Source organism: Triticum dicoccoides, chromosome 1A (genome assembly GCF_002162155.2).
Source record: "Triticum dicoccoides isolate Atlit2015 ecotype Zavitan chromosome 1A, WEW_v2.0, whole genome shotgun sequence".
Lineage (NCBI taxonomy): Eukaryota > Viridiplantae > Streptophyta > Magnoliopsida > Poales > Poaceae > Triticum > Triticum dicoccoides.
In genome coordinates this window covers 582,720,381-582,737,431 of record NC_041380.1, presented here as the reverse complement: position 1 = coordinate 582,737,431, position 17,051 = coordinate 582,720,381, and the positions used below count along the sequence as shown (strand labels likewise).

Genomic DNA, 17,051 nt, shown 5'->3' with positions numbered 1-17,051 from the left:
TAACAGGATGAGGTGTTTTAAATTGTATCAAGACCAGATGAATTGCAAAAATCAAATGGATGCTTATAAATTTGCTTTTGCTAATTTTCAGTTGTCTTATATTTTTTTTGAAAAATCTAGGTCGCCTAGCAAGTTTGATAATTAGAGCAAAACCTGTCACGATGGAATCCTAACTGTAAATCTGGTTCAAAGTAGAGTTTTGGTGCTTAAAAATGGTTCAATGCGACACAAAATATTATACTAAGTGTCTATATCTCAGAACGACCATTGTGATCCTTGTGGTGCTGCCCAACTCTTCACTGTTATGCCGCACCGGCGAGGCAACACAAGACACTCTCGCGTGCCCTCCTACCCTTCCCGCTTCACATCAAGTCATCTATCCCTACTACGCACGGCAGCCTAACAATCCTCACTATTGTAGCAAGGACGCCATAAATTTACCACCGCCCGAACTCCGACATAGATGCACTCACGATGAGCCGAGATTTGGCTATAAATAGCAGCCTCTGAACCCCGCAATCACGCACACTTCCATGTCGTCTTCCTCGACTCCGACAAACACTCCGATCTCCATCAAAACTTGACCAAAATATCACTTGTTGGGGCCCAAAGTTCATAGGCTTGTAGAAATCAATAGAGGGGTCGTTTGGTTCGAGGGCGAAGTTGGTTGGCTGGTGATATCCCCAGCCACCTGGTTAGGGATAACCACATATGATTGTTTGGTTGAATGGGATTAGTTGTGTTGGATAGCCATATTTTGTTGTTTGGATGGAAGGATGAAAAATGGATAGATAGGCTTTTATATTATCTCAGTACTAGTATCAAACAGACATCAAAGGGGAGACCAGTAGTGTATGACATGGATTAACACAGATCAGTAGTATGTATCAAATCGGGGCTGGCTTGCTGATTCTATTCGTCGGCTCGGTGCTCCGACGTGCTAGCTTCAGAGAAAGGGAAAGATGAATCAGATCTGGTACAAAGAGAGATCGAGCTACACCGTCCGTATTTGTATGACACAGCCGCCGGCACCGATGTAACTTGCCGCTGGCGCCTCCGTTCTCCGGGTCCTCGAGCGCCCCCATTCCGATCCGGACTCGCCTCAAGCGCTGCCGCTCCGATCCGGAATCGCCGCCGCTGCCGTGGGAGAGGCGAGAACAGAAAAAAGAGAGGAGGAAAACGCTTCAGCGCGGGTGGGTGGCTGCCCTCGTCCGCCAGTTTCTCGCGGCTTTCGATAGCCAAGTTTTCGGTGGAATATTCGCTAAATCGGGTTATCCCCAGCCATTACATCCTTCCTTCCAAACATACGGCATCCCCTGAAAATCTGGCTATCCCTATCCCACTTAGGGATAGCCTCATAACCAAACGCCACCAGAGTTTCCCTTGGTAGTCCTAACTAATGTTATCAATCCACGTGAAAGAATGTTGAAAGAAAAATCTCTCCTAATAATTCAACATAAAAATTTCTTGTGCCCCAACATACCAAGCACGCTTTTATGAGTGCCAAATGCATTGGCCATGATTAAAGATGATTTCCGAAGGTGAAACTCATATTTTCATTAGCCCTTTGATGGCCAGCCTTTGCTCCATCGCCAAGGGACACGCACATCACATAGCTAACGTGATTTATATCCCGTATGTGTGTCTTTTTGGTTCTCCCATGAATGGTAGACTACTCGACCTCCCTTTACTTTGCACCAATAGTTTGAGCCAAGTGGAAAATGTGCATTGGAGGAGGTCATGCACAAGAGAACGCCAACACCGTATGCGAGGAAATCATGAAAGCGGAGAAGGCACCGTGAAGACGAAGGAGGGATTCCAGAAGTATCGGCAGGAGTCCACACGAACTCCAGCAGCAAGGACACTCTCTGGACACCCTGTGGCCACGGGCTCCTGGCCGCTAATAAGCGTCGTATACCCATATGACTCTAGGTCTTCCAAAGGATGGCAACTCAGAAGAACATATGCAAGTGTTGGCGCCGCCTCCTCGCAATGCCGCTTCTTCCTCTACCTCACAATCTCTCTAGTCTCTTGTTTCTCTTAAGAACACACACACACACACACACACACATGATCTAATCCTATGAAGTTAATACTAATAACAAGATTAGTTCCAACAATCACCTTCCTAATCTTGTTATGCTTTATTCCTCTCTAGAAGCCCATGGTTGTCGATGTCGTCGGTGCAACATGTAGGAGGACGCCAGTGCCATCTTGTCACGCCGATTGCCACCGTTGTTGTTCGCTTCGATGAGAGGCGTCCGAAGAGACATGATCGATCATGGGCATTAAAAAAGAGACATGATCGTTTGTGGGCATTCAAAGAGACATGATCGATCATTTTATTTACTTTCTTTGGCATCTAGAAATCATAGCCAATGCATCAACGTCAGATAGAATCCCTTCATATATCTTGGTCGATTCAGAAGGAGGAGCAGACCGTATCTGGAAGTTCCACAATGAGCCTGCACTGCCGCTCAAGTTGGCTATCCGCATCGGTGAGGAGTAAGAGGATAGAGAAGGAGAAGTGGTGACACGCAGGGAATGTTACTGTTCAGCATTGTAATAGAGAGTCAAATGTAGTTGGTCATGAGCTAGCTCGCTGCGGTCATGCAAACACTCCCTCATTATTGGTGGATGCACTTCCTAATTTTATTTTTAAATTCTTAGCGGACGATGTAAGGTGTTCCCTAAAAGTTTTAACCACACATCCCACGCATATTTCTCACTTAGCATGCATATAGCAAGGCATTAAACCCACATCCCAAGTAAAAAAAAGTAATTTTTTTCTTTTGATGGCACGTAGCAATATAGCGGCATCAACTCCGCATCCCACGTAACTATGTTTTTTTTTCATATTTGACTGCACGTAGCTAATAAGCCAAGGGTGAGCGAACCTTTTTTTTCATTACAATGGCAATGGCAATGGTGGGTAATATGTTTCACTTAAACACTATTTAAAGGCTATTGATTTTTAGCATATATTAAATAAATGGCAGATCTGTTCAATTGAGATTTTTAAACCTACTAGCTAAATACCCGTGTGTTGCTACGGGATGAAACCATAATTGGCTTCATTAATTTATAGTAACACAAAGTAGATGGCAACACTTATTTCGCACATTTGTCCATCTCTCATTTATGCCACTTTGTCATAAAATATGCGCAAACTTCACATGTTTACTCATGTCACATGTCGCTTCACAATCACAAGATTTGCTAGACTCCACATTATAAACATAAAAATCTCTTCAAAATCCTTCCCAAATGATAAGTGCCACTTGTCAGGTGTGTGGCACTCTGGCCCTGACGTTTTTTGATGGCAATTCCAGTCAAGCAAGGATGGCAAATTCTAGTGACACATGGCAAGTTTCTGTCAATAATAAACTAAAGCACGAAGTGCCATGTTTGCCAACTAAAGTTATCATCCTCACGTAACTAAATTTGTCATAACAAATGTTCAGAGTTGCCATGTGTTTGTACCTGCATGTGGCGAATTAAATTTTTCATGTTGAATACTACATGCTCACAACTCCCAAATACTCCATAAGAATAATAACTGATAACATTCAGATTTATTTTTGAATAGTAGAATATTGATCAAATAAAACAAATCAAGATTGCCATGCACTCCCTCCGTCCCATAATATAAGATCCTATTACATTCAATACACATATTGTGTTTGATCGGTCATGAGAAGAATTTTATTGCAGGAAACATGGGACTAAACCCAATTGGCTACTTGACAAGCAAGAGGTGACAATAGATGCAAGCATGACACGTTGAAACTAGGGTAAGAGGGAATCGTCTTGAACTAGGGTACGGTGTATTGAGGGCATCGCCTCCACTGCATCCGGGCTACCACAACCGATCAGTTGAGGAACCTCGCCTTAAGTATATAACCGTCAATGGTGGTGACCCTATTGTAGGTGTTGTACGTGCATCCTTGTGCCGAGGCATTATTATAGTATAAATTTACTGGTTAGTGGATCGACGGACTCAAATGAATCTCTGGGATCTCTGGCCATGTTTAGTTTTAAAGTTGAGACGCCCGACATCGTATACATACAGTTCCGTAGGCCATTGTTGCCGGAAGAAAGTCATGCAGGTCCACTACCGTATGGTACGAGTACTGTACGACATAGCCGTCAGCTGTGTCACATGATTTCTGTGCTCCCCAAACAGGCACGTACATGATTTGTGTGCAACCGCATGCGCCCGTGTGTGTGTGTGTACGTCCTGGTTTTCAAATCAGAATCACGTACGCCAATTGTGATTGTCCGACATGCTGCACACTTTGGCAGTTTGCTTCTCGTGCTCAGTGTCGACAGACAGGAGGAGGACGATGATGAGAGGCTGGAGGACGCCGACAGTGACATGACAGGCTGAACGCCGAGCACGAGAATACGGCACAACAATGAGCGTGCGTGCGTGCACCTGAGGGCATGCCCAACGCACCGCAGGGACAGGTAGGCTCGGATGCCACGGTGGTGGTTCGGCTAATGCCAGGGCCGCAAAATCTAAGGCCCTGTGCGAAACTCTAAAATGGGCCTTATCTCACTAAAGAAAACACTACATGAACATAACTATAATAATGTAAAGTTCATAATATCCTGATTAATTAGGATTTAAACATGTTAGACCAGACCAAGATGAATTAGTTTTTATGTATTTTTTGGGTTAGAAAAATGGCAAACCTTAACATTTACAGAAGCTTTATATATGTTTGTATTATGGGTCAACTGTAGGTTTGCATAGATAAATAAATAGCACTCTTGCTATCAAAGTGTGTGTTTCATGGGCCTTTCTTTGTTTAAGGGAAATGACTCAAATTTTGTAGCAGCCATAATTCTTCTATAAGGAAACAATCGGTGCCTATTTCTTTTTTATCTGAACTAAGACATAATTATGCTATATGTAAACAATCACTGCTTCTCTTTTCTATCTGAACTGAGAAATAGCGCTAATCAATTATTATTTTATTTACTATCTAAGTATCATTCTTACCTAAAACTTGTGCCAAAACTGGTATTTATTTCATATGTGCCATAGATTATCCAAACCCCTCTGCTTATGTACAGTTTTTGTGGTGACAAATTGCTGGCACCATGGTGGATCTTCAGCTCCACCACTTCCTAATTTTTCTCTCCTGGTCACCTCTAGGTTTCCCGGCAAGGCGATGGTGTGCGAACACTGTGCGCCTGCCTAGCTGTATTGCGGCTCGAGGATGCGGCGGAGGTGGCACATGAGCAGATGAAAGAGCAATAATTGAAACCCCAATGCCTCCACACATTCTTGCTCCCTGAAAATGGGAGTACTAGGTTCGGTGCCCGTGGCGTTCGTGCTCGTCGGCGGGACGGTGCAAGGCACAAATGTGATGTGGTTCCTTGCTGGTTGGATGGCGTTCAGGCGCAACCCCGACGCCCACTGAGTACTGCCTCGGCTACAACCTCCCTTGGTGAGCTCCATCTTCCTCCTGCTCCTCTGCTTTGGCTACTGTATGGGACATGGCCAGGGCTATGATGATCAGATATGGATGATATAGGCATGCTCTCAAGGGACCTAGGTTGCAATTTTGCTCATTTGTGCCTTTCATTTAGGGATTTCCCCCCTATGGTGCACATTGTTGTTGCTGTTGTATGATGCATTTGTGGCTTAGGACAACGAGTGATCGATTCTACTTCCTTTGTTGTTGTTGCTTCATACGGCGAAGCAGGGGATCTGGATCAGGGGTCGTAATGGTTCTTGTGACGACATGTCTAGCGCTTGCGCTCCCTGCACTCTTGCTTCTACTTGCAAGTAAGCTTCTCTTGCTCTTCTACCACTCCCCCCTCCTCTTCTGTGAGGATCTCTGGTTGGATTTGGGTAACAAGAGCCCAGGAGATGAATCCTATTTGAAGATGAACTGTGTATGCTAGCTTGATTTAGTTTATGTGAGTAGATATTTATATATGAAATTATGAACCATGTATGCTCGCTTGATGGCGATACACAGTAATTTAACCATTGACTTTAGATTGGGAGTAACCAGTAAAAGGATTATATTTGTGAAAAGTGTATTCTTCACAAGCCATGTAAGAAACCCAAAGGGATACATGTGTAGTTAATATCATCTTAACGTTTAGTGGCTGAATTATAATTAGTTGCCATCATACTTAACATTCTCATTTGCCCAAAGGTATTGTATTATAGGTTTTCAAATTGGTTTTAGTATAAGATTGGCATTTATTACTGTACACTACATTGCAAAATACTCACTGCGTATGCGCTTTTTTGTTAGTTTTCTGTTTTTGTTTTTGTTTTGGGCCAGGAGACCTAGAAAGGTCCTTCCTGGCGTGAGGTGTTCGGGCTGCAGGGTGATTCCTATAGAACAAAATTGTTTGTTCGGGAAAAGCTCGACACCGGACCTTTCGTTCGGTCTGGGAAGCTCTCAGACTGAAAGTCAGGTGGATACCAGCGTCCTTTGAATTCCTAGAGCCATTTACCATCGAAGGATGTATCGCATAACACAATCATTGCCACTGTGCTTTTCTATACTTCTGTCCGGAGCATTGGGATATGTATTTTGTACTATCTGGCTACTCTCTAATGAATTACTCAAGCCTCTGGTCTCTATCTATACACATGACTTGATCTAATTATTATGGAAGACCTGTGGGGCATGTTGTTTTCTATATAAATGACTTGCTCTAATTCTTATCTATCAAACTGCGTGACTTTTGGCCTATTCCTTTCTGCAAAATTTGATATGTCGAGATGTGAGCTACAATACTATTTTGGATCTTGCGCTTGGGCCGGGCAATGCATATCAAGGGATACATGTGTGGCTAAATCATGCTTCAGTGTATTCTTCATGAGCGAAGCAAGAAACCCAAGGGACACATGTGTACTTAATATCATTTTAAGGTTTAGTGGTTGAATTATAATTAGTTGCCATCATACTTAATATTCTCATTTGCCCAATATGGTATGTAAGGATGTTTCTTAGTAGTATGTGTTTGAATGCGTGAGCTGTTGAATCAGTGATGTAAAGCTGCACCATGTGTACTTTTCGTGTATTCAGTGATGTAAAGCTGCACTGTTGTTTTTTTGACAGGATAAGTTCAAGACAAGTCTGACCTAATAACTACTATCGCCTTCTACCCAATGTCGAGCCTTCAACGGGGACATCGGAGGGGACACCATCGCACGAAAGGTTGGTGCCTCAAGCCACACTTATTTCCTGTGATTCTTTTCTCTTGCCACCGAGTTCGATTCCTCTGATTGCATGCAGCCCAGGCAAAAGTTGAGCCCGCCATGAACGCCGATGAGATTCTCGACCAAGGTTCACCTGGCTTTGCGTCCTCCAATAACAAGATGCATGCACCTATCAAGGTTAGCTGGAAGTTATCAACTTACTTTGTAAAAGGCTTCGGATTTTTAAATTTTGTAGGAACCCCTTTTGAACAGAACTTTTTAGATAGTCACTTCCAAGACCAAAAGAAAACATGTTGACAGATGAACCCGCTTGTGTAGAATGCTTTGAGGATATTCATACAAAATCGTTTGTTAGTGTGCTTGCTTGACTGGGTTAATAAAAAGAAGCATGCAACAGTAAAGGAAAGAAGCTATTGCCCATGTACAGATCAAGTGATTTTAGTCTGTCTTTCTGGAGAAGCCTAAACTGAAAATAACTAGCTTTAAGTACTTTTCATTCATATGCATTCCCTACTCAGGGAATAAATGTCTTGCGTATGTGTGTGTACTGAAATTGTAACTCACTATAGTAATTCGTAATTTGTTCCATTTTTGTTCATCTAATGATTTTCTTGTTATTTCCTTTTGAATGCTTAGCCATGATGTGTCTCACTCGTGTGGAACTCAAGATTTGATAGTAGCACATAACTCATGATTTGACAAACAGTTAAATTCCTATATTTTAGTATATCTTGTTATCTTTCTTATTTCTGTTCCTGAACTAAACTTCGCCCTTTTCTACAAAATTATAAGAGAAATGGTGGTTTGGACAAATGATTATGGTTGCTTATTTATTTTCTTGGTGTTAGATTACTAATGTAGAGAAATATAATTATATGATTTTACCATTATTATCATATGAGGAAGTGATAAGTTCAGAAAATGACAATAGTTTAAAAGAAGTATTATGGTGTAGTGCAGTAATAATTTTAATTTAAAATTGCAGACCTTGCATCATATTTTTGTTGTGTATGTGGGCAGTGTGTTCAAGTTGATCTGGAACAATTTGAAGTGTTTCCTCGACACAAAATCTTTAGCCAAGGTTTTCTTAAGCACCTGTATAGAAGTTTAAAATTGTAATTGTTTCAGGTTCTTCGCCACATTATGTATGCTTTGTTATTTTTTTTAATAATTGGACCTATTTGCTATGTGGAACATGTAGCATTTACTTGATCATAATATAATTCAATATTTGACCACGGTCTTTTGGCTCTTGCTTTCAACATATGCAGTATCGGTTAGTCATTTTCTTGACACAACACTTTAGGCAACGGCTCAGACTTCTTGAGCCATTCTCTGTTTATTGTCGATACATCTTTCAAAATAAACGAACAATGTTTCCTCCATGTATGAATGACACAATGACTTTGAATTTTTTTCCAGTCAATTGATCATCCTAAGCCTCATCCTGTATTCAATACATTCATGTTCCATTGCTAACTAACGTTCGTTTGTGATGTCTTTCTTGGGATGGAAATGTTCCTCGGAACCATGACGAACATCAAAGGAGGAACAACCTTTTTCTTTTATTTTCTGTTGCCTCTACTATATTGTTGCTGCCACAAAGATTTACCTGGACATGGAGCCATCATGATGTGTTTAAAAATGATTACATTATCCTTTTCTAACCTGATGGTGTTAGAAACATCTTAGCATTCGAGCAGGTTTAATTCATTGTTTATTAATTCCTATTATGTAAAAAAATCATTGATCATTGCTTGACATAATTTTTTTTATATGCAATCATGTGCATGGGCGAAGAACCTGGATGTTATTTACAAGTTTTGGATCATGGATGATTGTTTTGAATGGAAAAATATCAGATAAATTTGTGTGAGCTAAATGATAATTTTTGCAACACCCAGAACTATACGTTGCCTTATAGTTTCATGATGATGTTGAACTTAACGGTGCTTCGCTCCAATTACATGTGAATGTTTCCTCTTCTTTTTATTTTGTTATATCCTATTTGAATATGTATGCTATACTTAATTTCCTTCTAAATTGAGCATTCACTACTTGGCCATAGCGTTAGTGACCGGCACCCTTGCGCCTTGGCGCGTTTCCGATCTAGTAAGTATATAACGGCCAATGGTGGTGACCCTGTTGTAAGTGTTGTACGTGCACCCTTGTGCCGAGGCATTAGGCTAACTCCAGCGCATGATCCCAAACGGACGTCCGTTTTGCCTGGATTCTATCCGTTTGGGTAGGGTAATGAGGTCGTGTCCGGGCCTGTTTTGGGATGCGGTGGCCGTGCGCCCAGCACGCGGACTTATTCTTTGGCCCCATCTTGTCCGCCACGGCCAAAAATGCCTATATATTCATATTTCAATGTTTAAAACAAGTTTGCATGTCCAAATATTAATTGTCTGAAAATAAAAATAGTTTTACAACCCAATCAAAATTGTCTCTAATAAAAATAGTTTTACAACCAAATCGAAATTGTCTTGAATGAATATAATGAATCAATACATCTATTGGTTGCCAATGTGAGTCCACACGTGCTCAATCATGTCATTTTCAAAATCTAAATGAGTGTGCTAATCATGAATTTCACTATGAAATTGGACAAACTGTTCAAACATGGCCGGTTCCTGGGCGTCTGTACCGAGGGCTGCCACTACCCTACAAGAGGAGCAAAAATGCTATATCATCAGTGAGCCACGACCACCTTGGTCGCAACGTATCCAACTGAATGTCAATAGTTCAGAGGGGAAATATTTGTTGACTGACTCTATACCAAGGTTTCAAATGGCAGATTACTTTGGCTTAGGCACCATTACAAGTCTGACCTCAGCTGCAGCCAACAGTTCCAGCATCTACATGTTTGCACAGAGAACTCCTCAGGAGAAGGACAAGGAATCAGTGGTCTGTTTCACTAAAGGTTGGGTATATGCAGCCTATAAGGATCAGAACTACATGCAGTCATAGTACACCCGAAATTTTTCCTATTGGTGGTGCAGATCATGCACATGAGCCATTATCTAAGTTGGAGTGTGGTGGTGCTTCTAGCTTCATCTGCACTGAAGGGCTGCCATTATACATCTGCAGTACATGTGCTTGGGCTCCAGCGCTGAACTTGTTAGTTGAAGTTCAACTTTGAGAGGAAGATGGCAAAGTCAGCAACAATACACTCGTTGAGCATTCCTGGGCATGATCGTTGTTTGATACAAATTTGTCTTGCAACTTTGGGGCCAATAGGGCAAGTTGCGGAAGGAGGGTCGTTTAATTGTGGCGTCACATTCCTGGAATATTGCTGAATAGAGTTTGTCGCTGGGGACATGACTATGCTGTTCTCAGCTACTGCTGATAGGTGCTTGTCCCAGTTACAACCACCAACAAGTTATATACGGTGCCAAATGAGATGCTGCAGGTTCATCAAGTTGTACATGTCGTCTTTTCCATAGGTAAAATTCTGGTATTCATTGCTAAAGACTCATGGGGGCTGTTGAAGATTCATGCTAGCGAGGGCGGCACATTAAAGACCGTCATCGATCAGATCATCCGGGCTTGGGATCACGACTGGAACGTCACGGCGGCAGCTTCCTCTTCCCACCTCGGCTCTCATCCTCTTCCTTGTTCTTGCTATCTTCTCCTTTAGCACACTTGTGCTTGTAATCAGCCACTCAATCCTACATCTCGTGTGAGTAGAGTACTGGATCCCTAACATAGATGGACACATCAACCACCAAATTATCTCGGTTCATGCTCCCAAACGAACGATTTCATAGCATGGAGGCCAAACAGGACAAGTAGCTAAGCTTCTGGCGTGATAAACCACAGGTTTCTAGAAGGCAAACGTTGTTTATCACATAATAATTCAACATCTTCGGGGCAAACGTCCACAAACAGTCTTGCCATCTTAGGAACAACCCTTGGTCATGTCAGGGTCTTTGAAAAGCAGCATGTAGCATATATATACACACACAGCACCGGTCAAATTCGGAGTAAAAAAGCTAAGCTCTCTCCCGGCGCAAGTGTTCGCCTCCGCGGTGGGGCGCTCGCTCGACCACCCTTTCAGGCCGCCTTGGCGAATCCGACACGCAGCTTGCCGTAGTCGAAGACGGTGTGGTAGGGGCCCATGAAGACGTCTCCCAGGATCCTGCAGTTGAGAGATGTATGTATCAGCGCCAGAAGCAGAAGTCAAGCGTCAACAAGGTAAATGGAGAACTTGTTTATAGCATGCCGGGGATTTCATCAGGTGTAACATAACTGGTATGCCCTTGAACAAGACAGCAGAGAGTGTAGATAGATTTACCAGAGAGGACCGCGAGGAGGCGGGATGTCCATGGCTGTGAATCCACTGATGCACTGGGCAGCAGCTCCTTCGCCAACCTTCAGGATATACTGCACGATCGAAGAGAACAAAATTCAGCCACAAGGCTAAAGGCTAAGGCAAGTAGGCTTAATTTGGAGTAGAAGAGTTAGAAACAAAGAAAACAACATGGGGGTCAATCTGGTTGCACAGAAGGAAACAAATAGGAGAGGAAAATGAACAAGAGGTCACACCTCTTCTGGTTTCAGCGCAAACTTCTTGCCACTAATGGTGAACTCAATGTCAGGCATGGATCCAAGGCTGGCACAGTCCACAGCTGATTCTCCCATGGGGCTTGGCAGACGGTTGCACAGCTGCAAAATTTATACACATGAGCAGAGTGCCACCACATCAGTATAGAACGAACTTCACCAAAGGAGGTCACTAAGCTCACCTGGTTAACGTAATCTAGTATGAGATCCTGGGTCTTGTTCTGTGCAAGTTGGTTCTGCATCCACACAACAGCCATCTCACAGGCACTGCACATGGGATCGGTATGGAGGCCATTCGATTTCACAGGCTCATCATCGACCACGCTCCGAATTCCAGCACTGTTCACACAGATAAACAAGGGGAAAATGAGCCACGAAAGGAAGAAGACAAATGCGAGCCGCGATAACAGCATAATGAAAGAATGCCTTGGGACTGTTCCACTTATTCAGTCAACTGTAACAAACTCGGTCGCAGTAGTTAATCAATACTTGTATTTAGTAACAATTAACATCACAACTAGCTAATAGTCAAATAGTAGATACTCTGTTTTGTAAATTCAGAAATGGAATTTGCAGTTCTCACCTAACACCACGAGTCCCATCAAAGGTGCACAGACCAACCTGGGAGCAGACCTTTTTGGGCTGTGTCTGTAACATGAAACCAGAGCAGGTTTAGTCCTCTCCTTTAAGAGATAATATAATTCACCAAACAGCTACCAAAATAGTAAACAGGCGGTATGGGAACATACAAACCTCTGCTAGCAACAGGTCGAGGATCTGTTGTCCATACTGAGAAACAATTGTTTTGCACTCTTGGCTGACTACCCCAGCCGCACCAATCTTCTCGTTAATTTCAGTAATGATGGCCTACATTGGTGAATAGGAACGTGTCAACATGGAGCAAAGAAGAGAGAACCAGTGATAAACAGTGTGATCCAGATTGAATCTTGCATAAGATTAACAATAAACCATCCTAGTGTAAGCTTTACTTCTTAAAATTAAGCTTGGAATCTAAAAGATTTCTGAAATTGACCCTTCCCATGTATGTAAGCTTAAGTTTGTACAATGATACTAATGGAATCAAGCAAAATGTTCTTCCGATATTGTGATTTGTAAGTAAAAGGTGCAGGTGCTATATCATCACATTTCTTAAGCACATAGCCTGTGTCTAGCCTACAAATCTGGAAGATCGTACAAAAATAGTGTGAATTTGATCATTACTAAGATAATTTCCCCGAAATAATAAATCAATTAGATAAAAATGTTGCAATATTTAGTAGATAATGCCATACATAACAGCGATTTCAACTGAAAAAGTGGATGTCACTCGCCACTCTGAAGATAAACAATTATATGAAGATCACAACATACCGTGGGACCAGCAAGCAATGAAGTTCCAGAATCAGCAATTGCAGCACAACCGCCAGCACAGAATCCTGATAACCACAGGTGTGAACACGCATAAGATAATTCAGATTTAAACACATTAAGATTTTAACATGAAGATAACCATTCCGTACCTGTGGACTTCCCTCCAACCAGGACATCACCCATGTCAAACTGCAGCAAGTAAGTGTGCATTCATAAGCTAGAGGATAAAATATTATTCAAATTACACAAGAACAAGACTAACCTGCCAATATCCCTTCTGGGTGACTGGGACATATGTGTGTTCACCCACGTAGTGTTTAGGATCCATTCCTCCAAAAATAATTTCACCACCCTCTCCTTCATCATCAGCATGTCGGTTCAACCAGAACGAGAAAACAGGATCACTGATGAGACCTTGCTCTACCATATTATACCTGCAATGTTTATGTATCATTAGGGATCATGAATATGCTACAATCCAAAGAGTGTGCAAGGCTAATCGTGACATGTATGAGAGAAACAGAACAAGTAAATGCATGAACCAAACTGTAGGACAGTTCCACATACATGAAGTCATGAACGTAAATACTTAAGTATATACAGTATTTGTTTTGTTAGAAGCAAAGCTACCATGACCGATGCAGCAAACATGAACACACAACAAGAAGTCCAGCAGAGTATCATTTAAACTGCGACAACTAAATAAAGGGAGGTTACTGATTTCCTCATCAGGTCAATATTTAGGATACTGACAATTATATATGCTATGTTCTGCACATAGGAACTACTAAAAGCCAATGTCCTTGCAGCTACCAGTGAAAGAATTGTAATAGCACTGCATGGCCGAAAGCACTATATGCAAAGTAACATATTATTCTTACAGCAATAAAGCAATTGAACTATGCAGAAGAGATGAATAAAGACAATCCTAATGGCCAGATTGTCTTACCACACAGGTACTGCTTTGCCAACAGATATTTCCTTAAACCCAAGCCCAAGAATACCATCAAACTTTGCAACCAAGAAAGTAACACCTGGCTCCTTTGTAGCTTCAATGAATTCCTAATATGGTAACCAAATAAGATATTAACAAGAAAAAACATTAATGTGATGCATACAATCAGAGATAATCAACAAATCAACTCAGAAATATAAAGAGACACAAACCTGATCTTTCACAACTAGATCACCCACTGTAACACTATCCTCACTGAAATATCCAGCAATTGAACCAGTGCCGTACTGAATGGCAGCAGGCTTTCCTGGTGACATAACAAGAGAAAACAACATTATCAAAAGCGAACGGCTACCAAATAGAGAGATGAATTAATCAGAGCAAACAAAAAGGAAACCAATGAAAATGTGGAGAATCATCAGTATGACTCTGCCAAAACATAAAAAGGCTATAGCAAGGACTGGACATTATCATTTCCTGTATAATAGTATGTGACTAGAGTTGCAACTTGCAAATGCTATTTAATAGGCTCAACAAAGACAGCTACTGTTACAACTTACGACACCTCCATAACTATGTCTGACTACAGCAATGGGCACTACATCAACATCAGTCATTTTGCAGCATCCTTTTCAAGGATGTTGCACCTAAAGTGAACTGACCATCTGCTTCACATTCAACCATGAATGGTTTACAGTAGTTCATCAGTACACATCTGACTTCACAGAAAATATTTTTACAAAGCAATCTCAGCTCATAACTGTTCAATTTCGGCTTAACAGACAGGAATTTCTCCAGACTACCTGGAACCAGGCACTACCTGTATAAGCTAAGACACTACCTGGTAGCTGGAACTTGACATATGGGATAAGCTAAGACACTACCTGGAACTAGGCAGATTTAAAATCAAGTGCAAGAATGACTGCAGCACATACAAATAGCATGCTACGGTTGGTGGGTGGTGGGGGAAATGCATGTGAAGTGCACAAATCACAGAGGGATGTTACAATACACACTATCTTTAGCAGCAAGTAAATAGACAGGAATAGAACATGTCAACTGTAAAGCACAACCACTAGCATGGTGGTGAGAGAAGTTTCCAGACGCTAACCATTCTTCTTGTAGGTGCTGGACGCACCCGCCTTGTATCGTGCGTGGAGGTAGCACGCAATCTGCACCAACAAAGCACCAAACCAAAAGTCAAATCCCCTGCATCACGGACAACCAAATCCTCCTAATCCTAAAATAAAAGTAAAAACGGCGTCAGCACCACCGAGGAGGAGGCAGGACGCACCGAGAAGTAGCACTTGGCGGAGGGCACCCAGAGGTTGGAGCTGCCGGTGTCGAAGATGACGGTGAACTTCTGCGGCGGCGTGCCGACGCCGATCTCCCCGAAGTACTGGGCGTTCATGTAGTTCTTGAGGGACACGATGTCGCCCTCCTCCTCGGAGCGGAGGGTGTTGGCGCCGCCGATGAGGTGGTGCTGCCCCTCCTCGCGGCCGGAGAGGCTCGCGGCGACGCGGCTGTTCCGGTCGATGTGGCGCTTCTTCAGCGCGATCCGCACCAGGCCCTCCGCCTCCGACGCCGGGAGGAGGGCCTGCAGCAGCACCGCCGCTAGGAGCAGCACGGCGAGTCCGCGGGTTCCCATGGTCGCGATCTGCAGCAAATCGGAGGGGTTAATCGAACCGTAAGAGGAAGCGAGACTGGGTAAATCCTAGTGGGGAAAGTAGCAGAGCACGCTCCTAAACTACTAGTTGACTGACAGTAGTACCGCAACCAAATCCCACAAAAAACGCAGCCGAGTGGGAATTTAGGCGCGGAAATCCCACAGAAACCTACTAGCAAGGGCCGAATCGAGGGTTCAGAGCGACTGAAACGGGAACCAACGAAATCGGAAAAATTCCAGAGAAATCGGAGGCAGATAACGCCGCGGAGCACGCGAGAGGCAGCCTGGAATCGACCGACGCCAAAAACGCGAGCCGGACAAGCAGAAACGAAATCTAACCGCCGACGCCGAGCACAATCCAGACCAAAACCGGCGCTCAAAAGAGACAAAATAAATCGGCGAAAAGGCCAGATCGAGTCCTCGAACTCACACCCGGGAAGGGAGCAGATCCACACCAAAAACCCAGTGACCCGCACACGAGAATCACCACCTCCCGCACTCTAACGCGCGCTAGAAAGCAGTCAGTCGAGCGGAGTCCACGAGAAGCGCACCGCTAGCAGGGAGAGGGGGAGGGGGGAGCTCACCAGAAACCGGAGGAGGATGAAGGAGAGAGAGGAGAGCGGAGCCGAGCCAAGTGACGTGTGCCGCACCACGGACCCGATGCGAGTTGTTTATATAAAGCGGTTCGGGCCTCGGGCCCGTTGGATGGTGGTCGGTGCCGAGCGAGCCGTCGGATGAGAGGATAGGGACGCGAAATCGAAACTGCTAGCTTTACCCCGCGAAGTGGTGCGTGCGTGAAGGAGGAGAGCACCGAGGATGGGGGAAGCTGGTTGCGGGTGATCAATGAATTCTCTCTGAATTTGACAGGGACGGCAACGGCGAAGGAATTCGCCTGCTGGTGGGTTGCTTTGCGTGGAAGCAAGTAATTTGGTTCCATAATAGGAGTATCCGTGCAAGGACATCACATTCGGCCTGGCCATGGGATGCTAAATTTGTAGTAATCAAAATTACTAGTAGGAGTGAGTACAGTACACTGCTGTTGGAAGTTGCATCTACTTATATTTATTGGTTTGCTTGTCTCCAATGTTCACCTGGGCCCAGTGGCGGAGCTACTCTCAAAAGTATGAGCGGGCTAGTCTGAAGACAAGTTCAATATTTTTATTTTTGATAATTATGAGCCACATTTACTCTTAGCCCAGCCAATTGCATAAAAACTTGGGCGGGCCATGGCCCTTTTTGCTACAACGTAGCCCCGCCGGTGATGACGGTCAAAACCATGCAGTAATTCTCTCCCG

General features: G+C 43.3%; 1 protein-coding gene and 1 long non-coding RNA gene across 5 annotated transcripts; one reads left to right on the top strand and one right to left on the bottom strand.

Moving 5' to 3' along the window:
- The first annotated feature begins 5,695 nt into the window (after window positions 1–5,695).
- On the top strand, window positions 5,696–8,889 carry LOC119292452. The gene is made up of 3 exons (XR_005142955.1): window positions 5,696–5,800; window positions 7,098–7,196; window positions 7,275–8,889. It is a non-coding gene; the product is annotated as an uncharacterized LOC119292452 (long non-coding RNA).
- Window positions 8,890–10,990: 2,101 nt separating this feature from the next.
- On the bottom strand, window positions 10,991–16,490 carry LOC119292423 (phytepsin-like). 4 transcript variants are annotated; one of them, XM_037571276.1, is made up of 14 exons: window positions 16,341–16,490; window positions 15,385–15,747; window positions 15,202–15,262; window positions 14,303–14,397; window positions 14,085–14,197; window positions 13,398–13,569; window positions 13,285–13,324; window positions 13,136–13,200; window positions 12,518–12,631; window positions 12,348–12,412; window positions 11,947–12,103; window positions 11,747–11,866; window positions 11,496–11,584; window positions 11,255–11,339 (listed from the first exon to the last, which is right to left on the bottom strand). In XM_037571276.1, exons 2-14 carry the CDS (start codon window positions 15,736–15,738, stop codon window positions 11,255–11,257), a joined length of 1,530 nt encoding a protein of 509 aa, XP_037427173.1. In that variant the 5' UTR covers window positions 15,739–15,747; window positions 16,341–16,490. The 4 variants fall into 4 exon arrangements, with proteins under 4 accessions (XP_037427168.1, XP_037427173.1, XP_037427178.1 ...); XM_037571281.1 differs by lacking the exon at window positions 16,341–16,490 and adding an exon at window positions 16,187–16,302; XM_037571271.1 differs by lacking the exon at window positions 16,341–16,490 and having other exon boundaries at window positions 10,991–11,339; window positions 15,385–15,738.
- Between the last annotated feature and the right edge of the window lie 561 nt (window positions 16,491–17,051).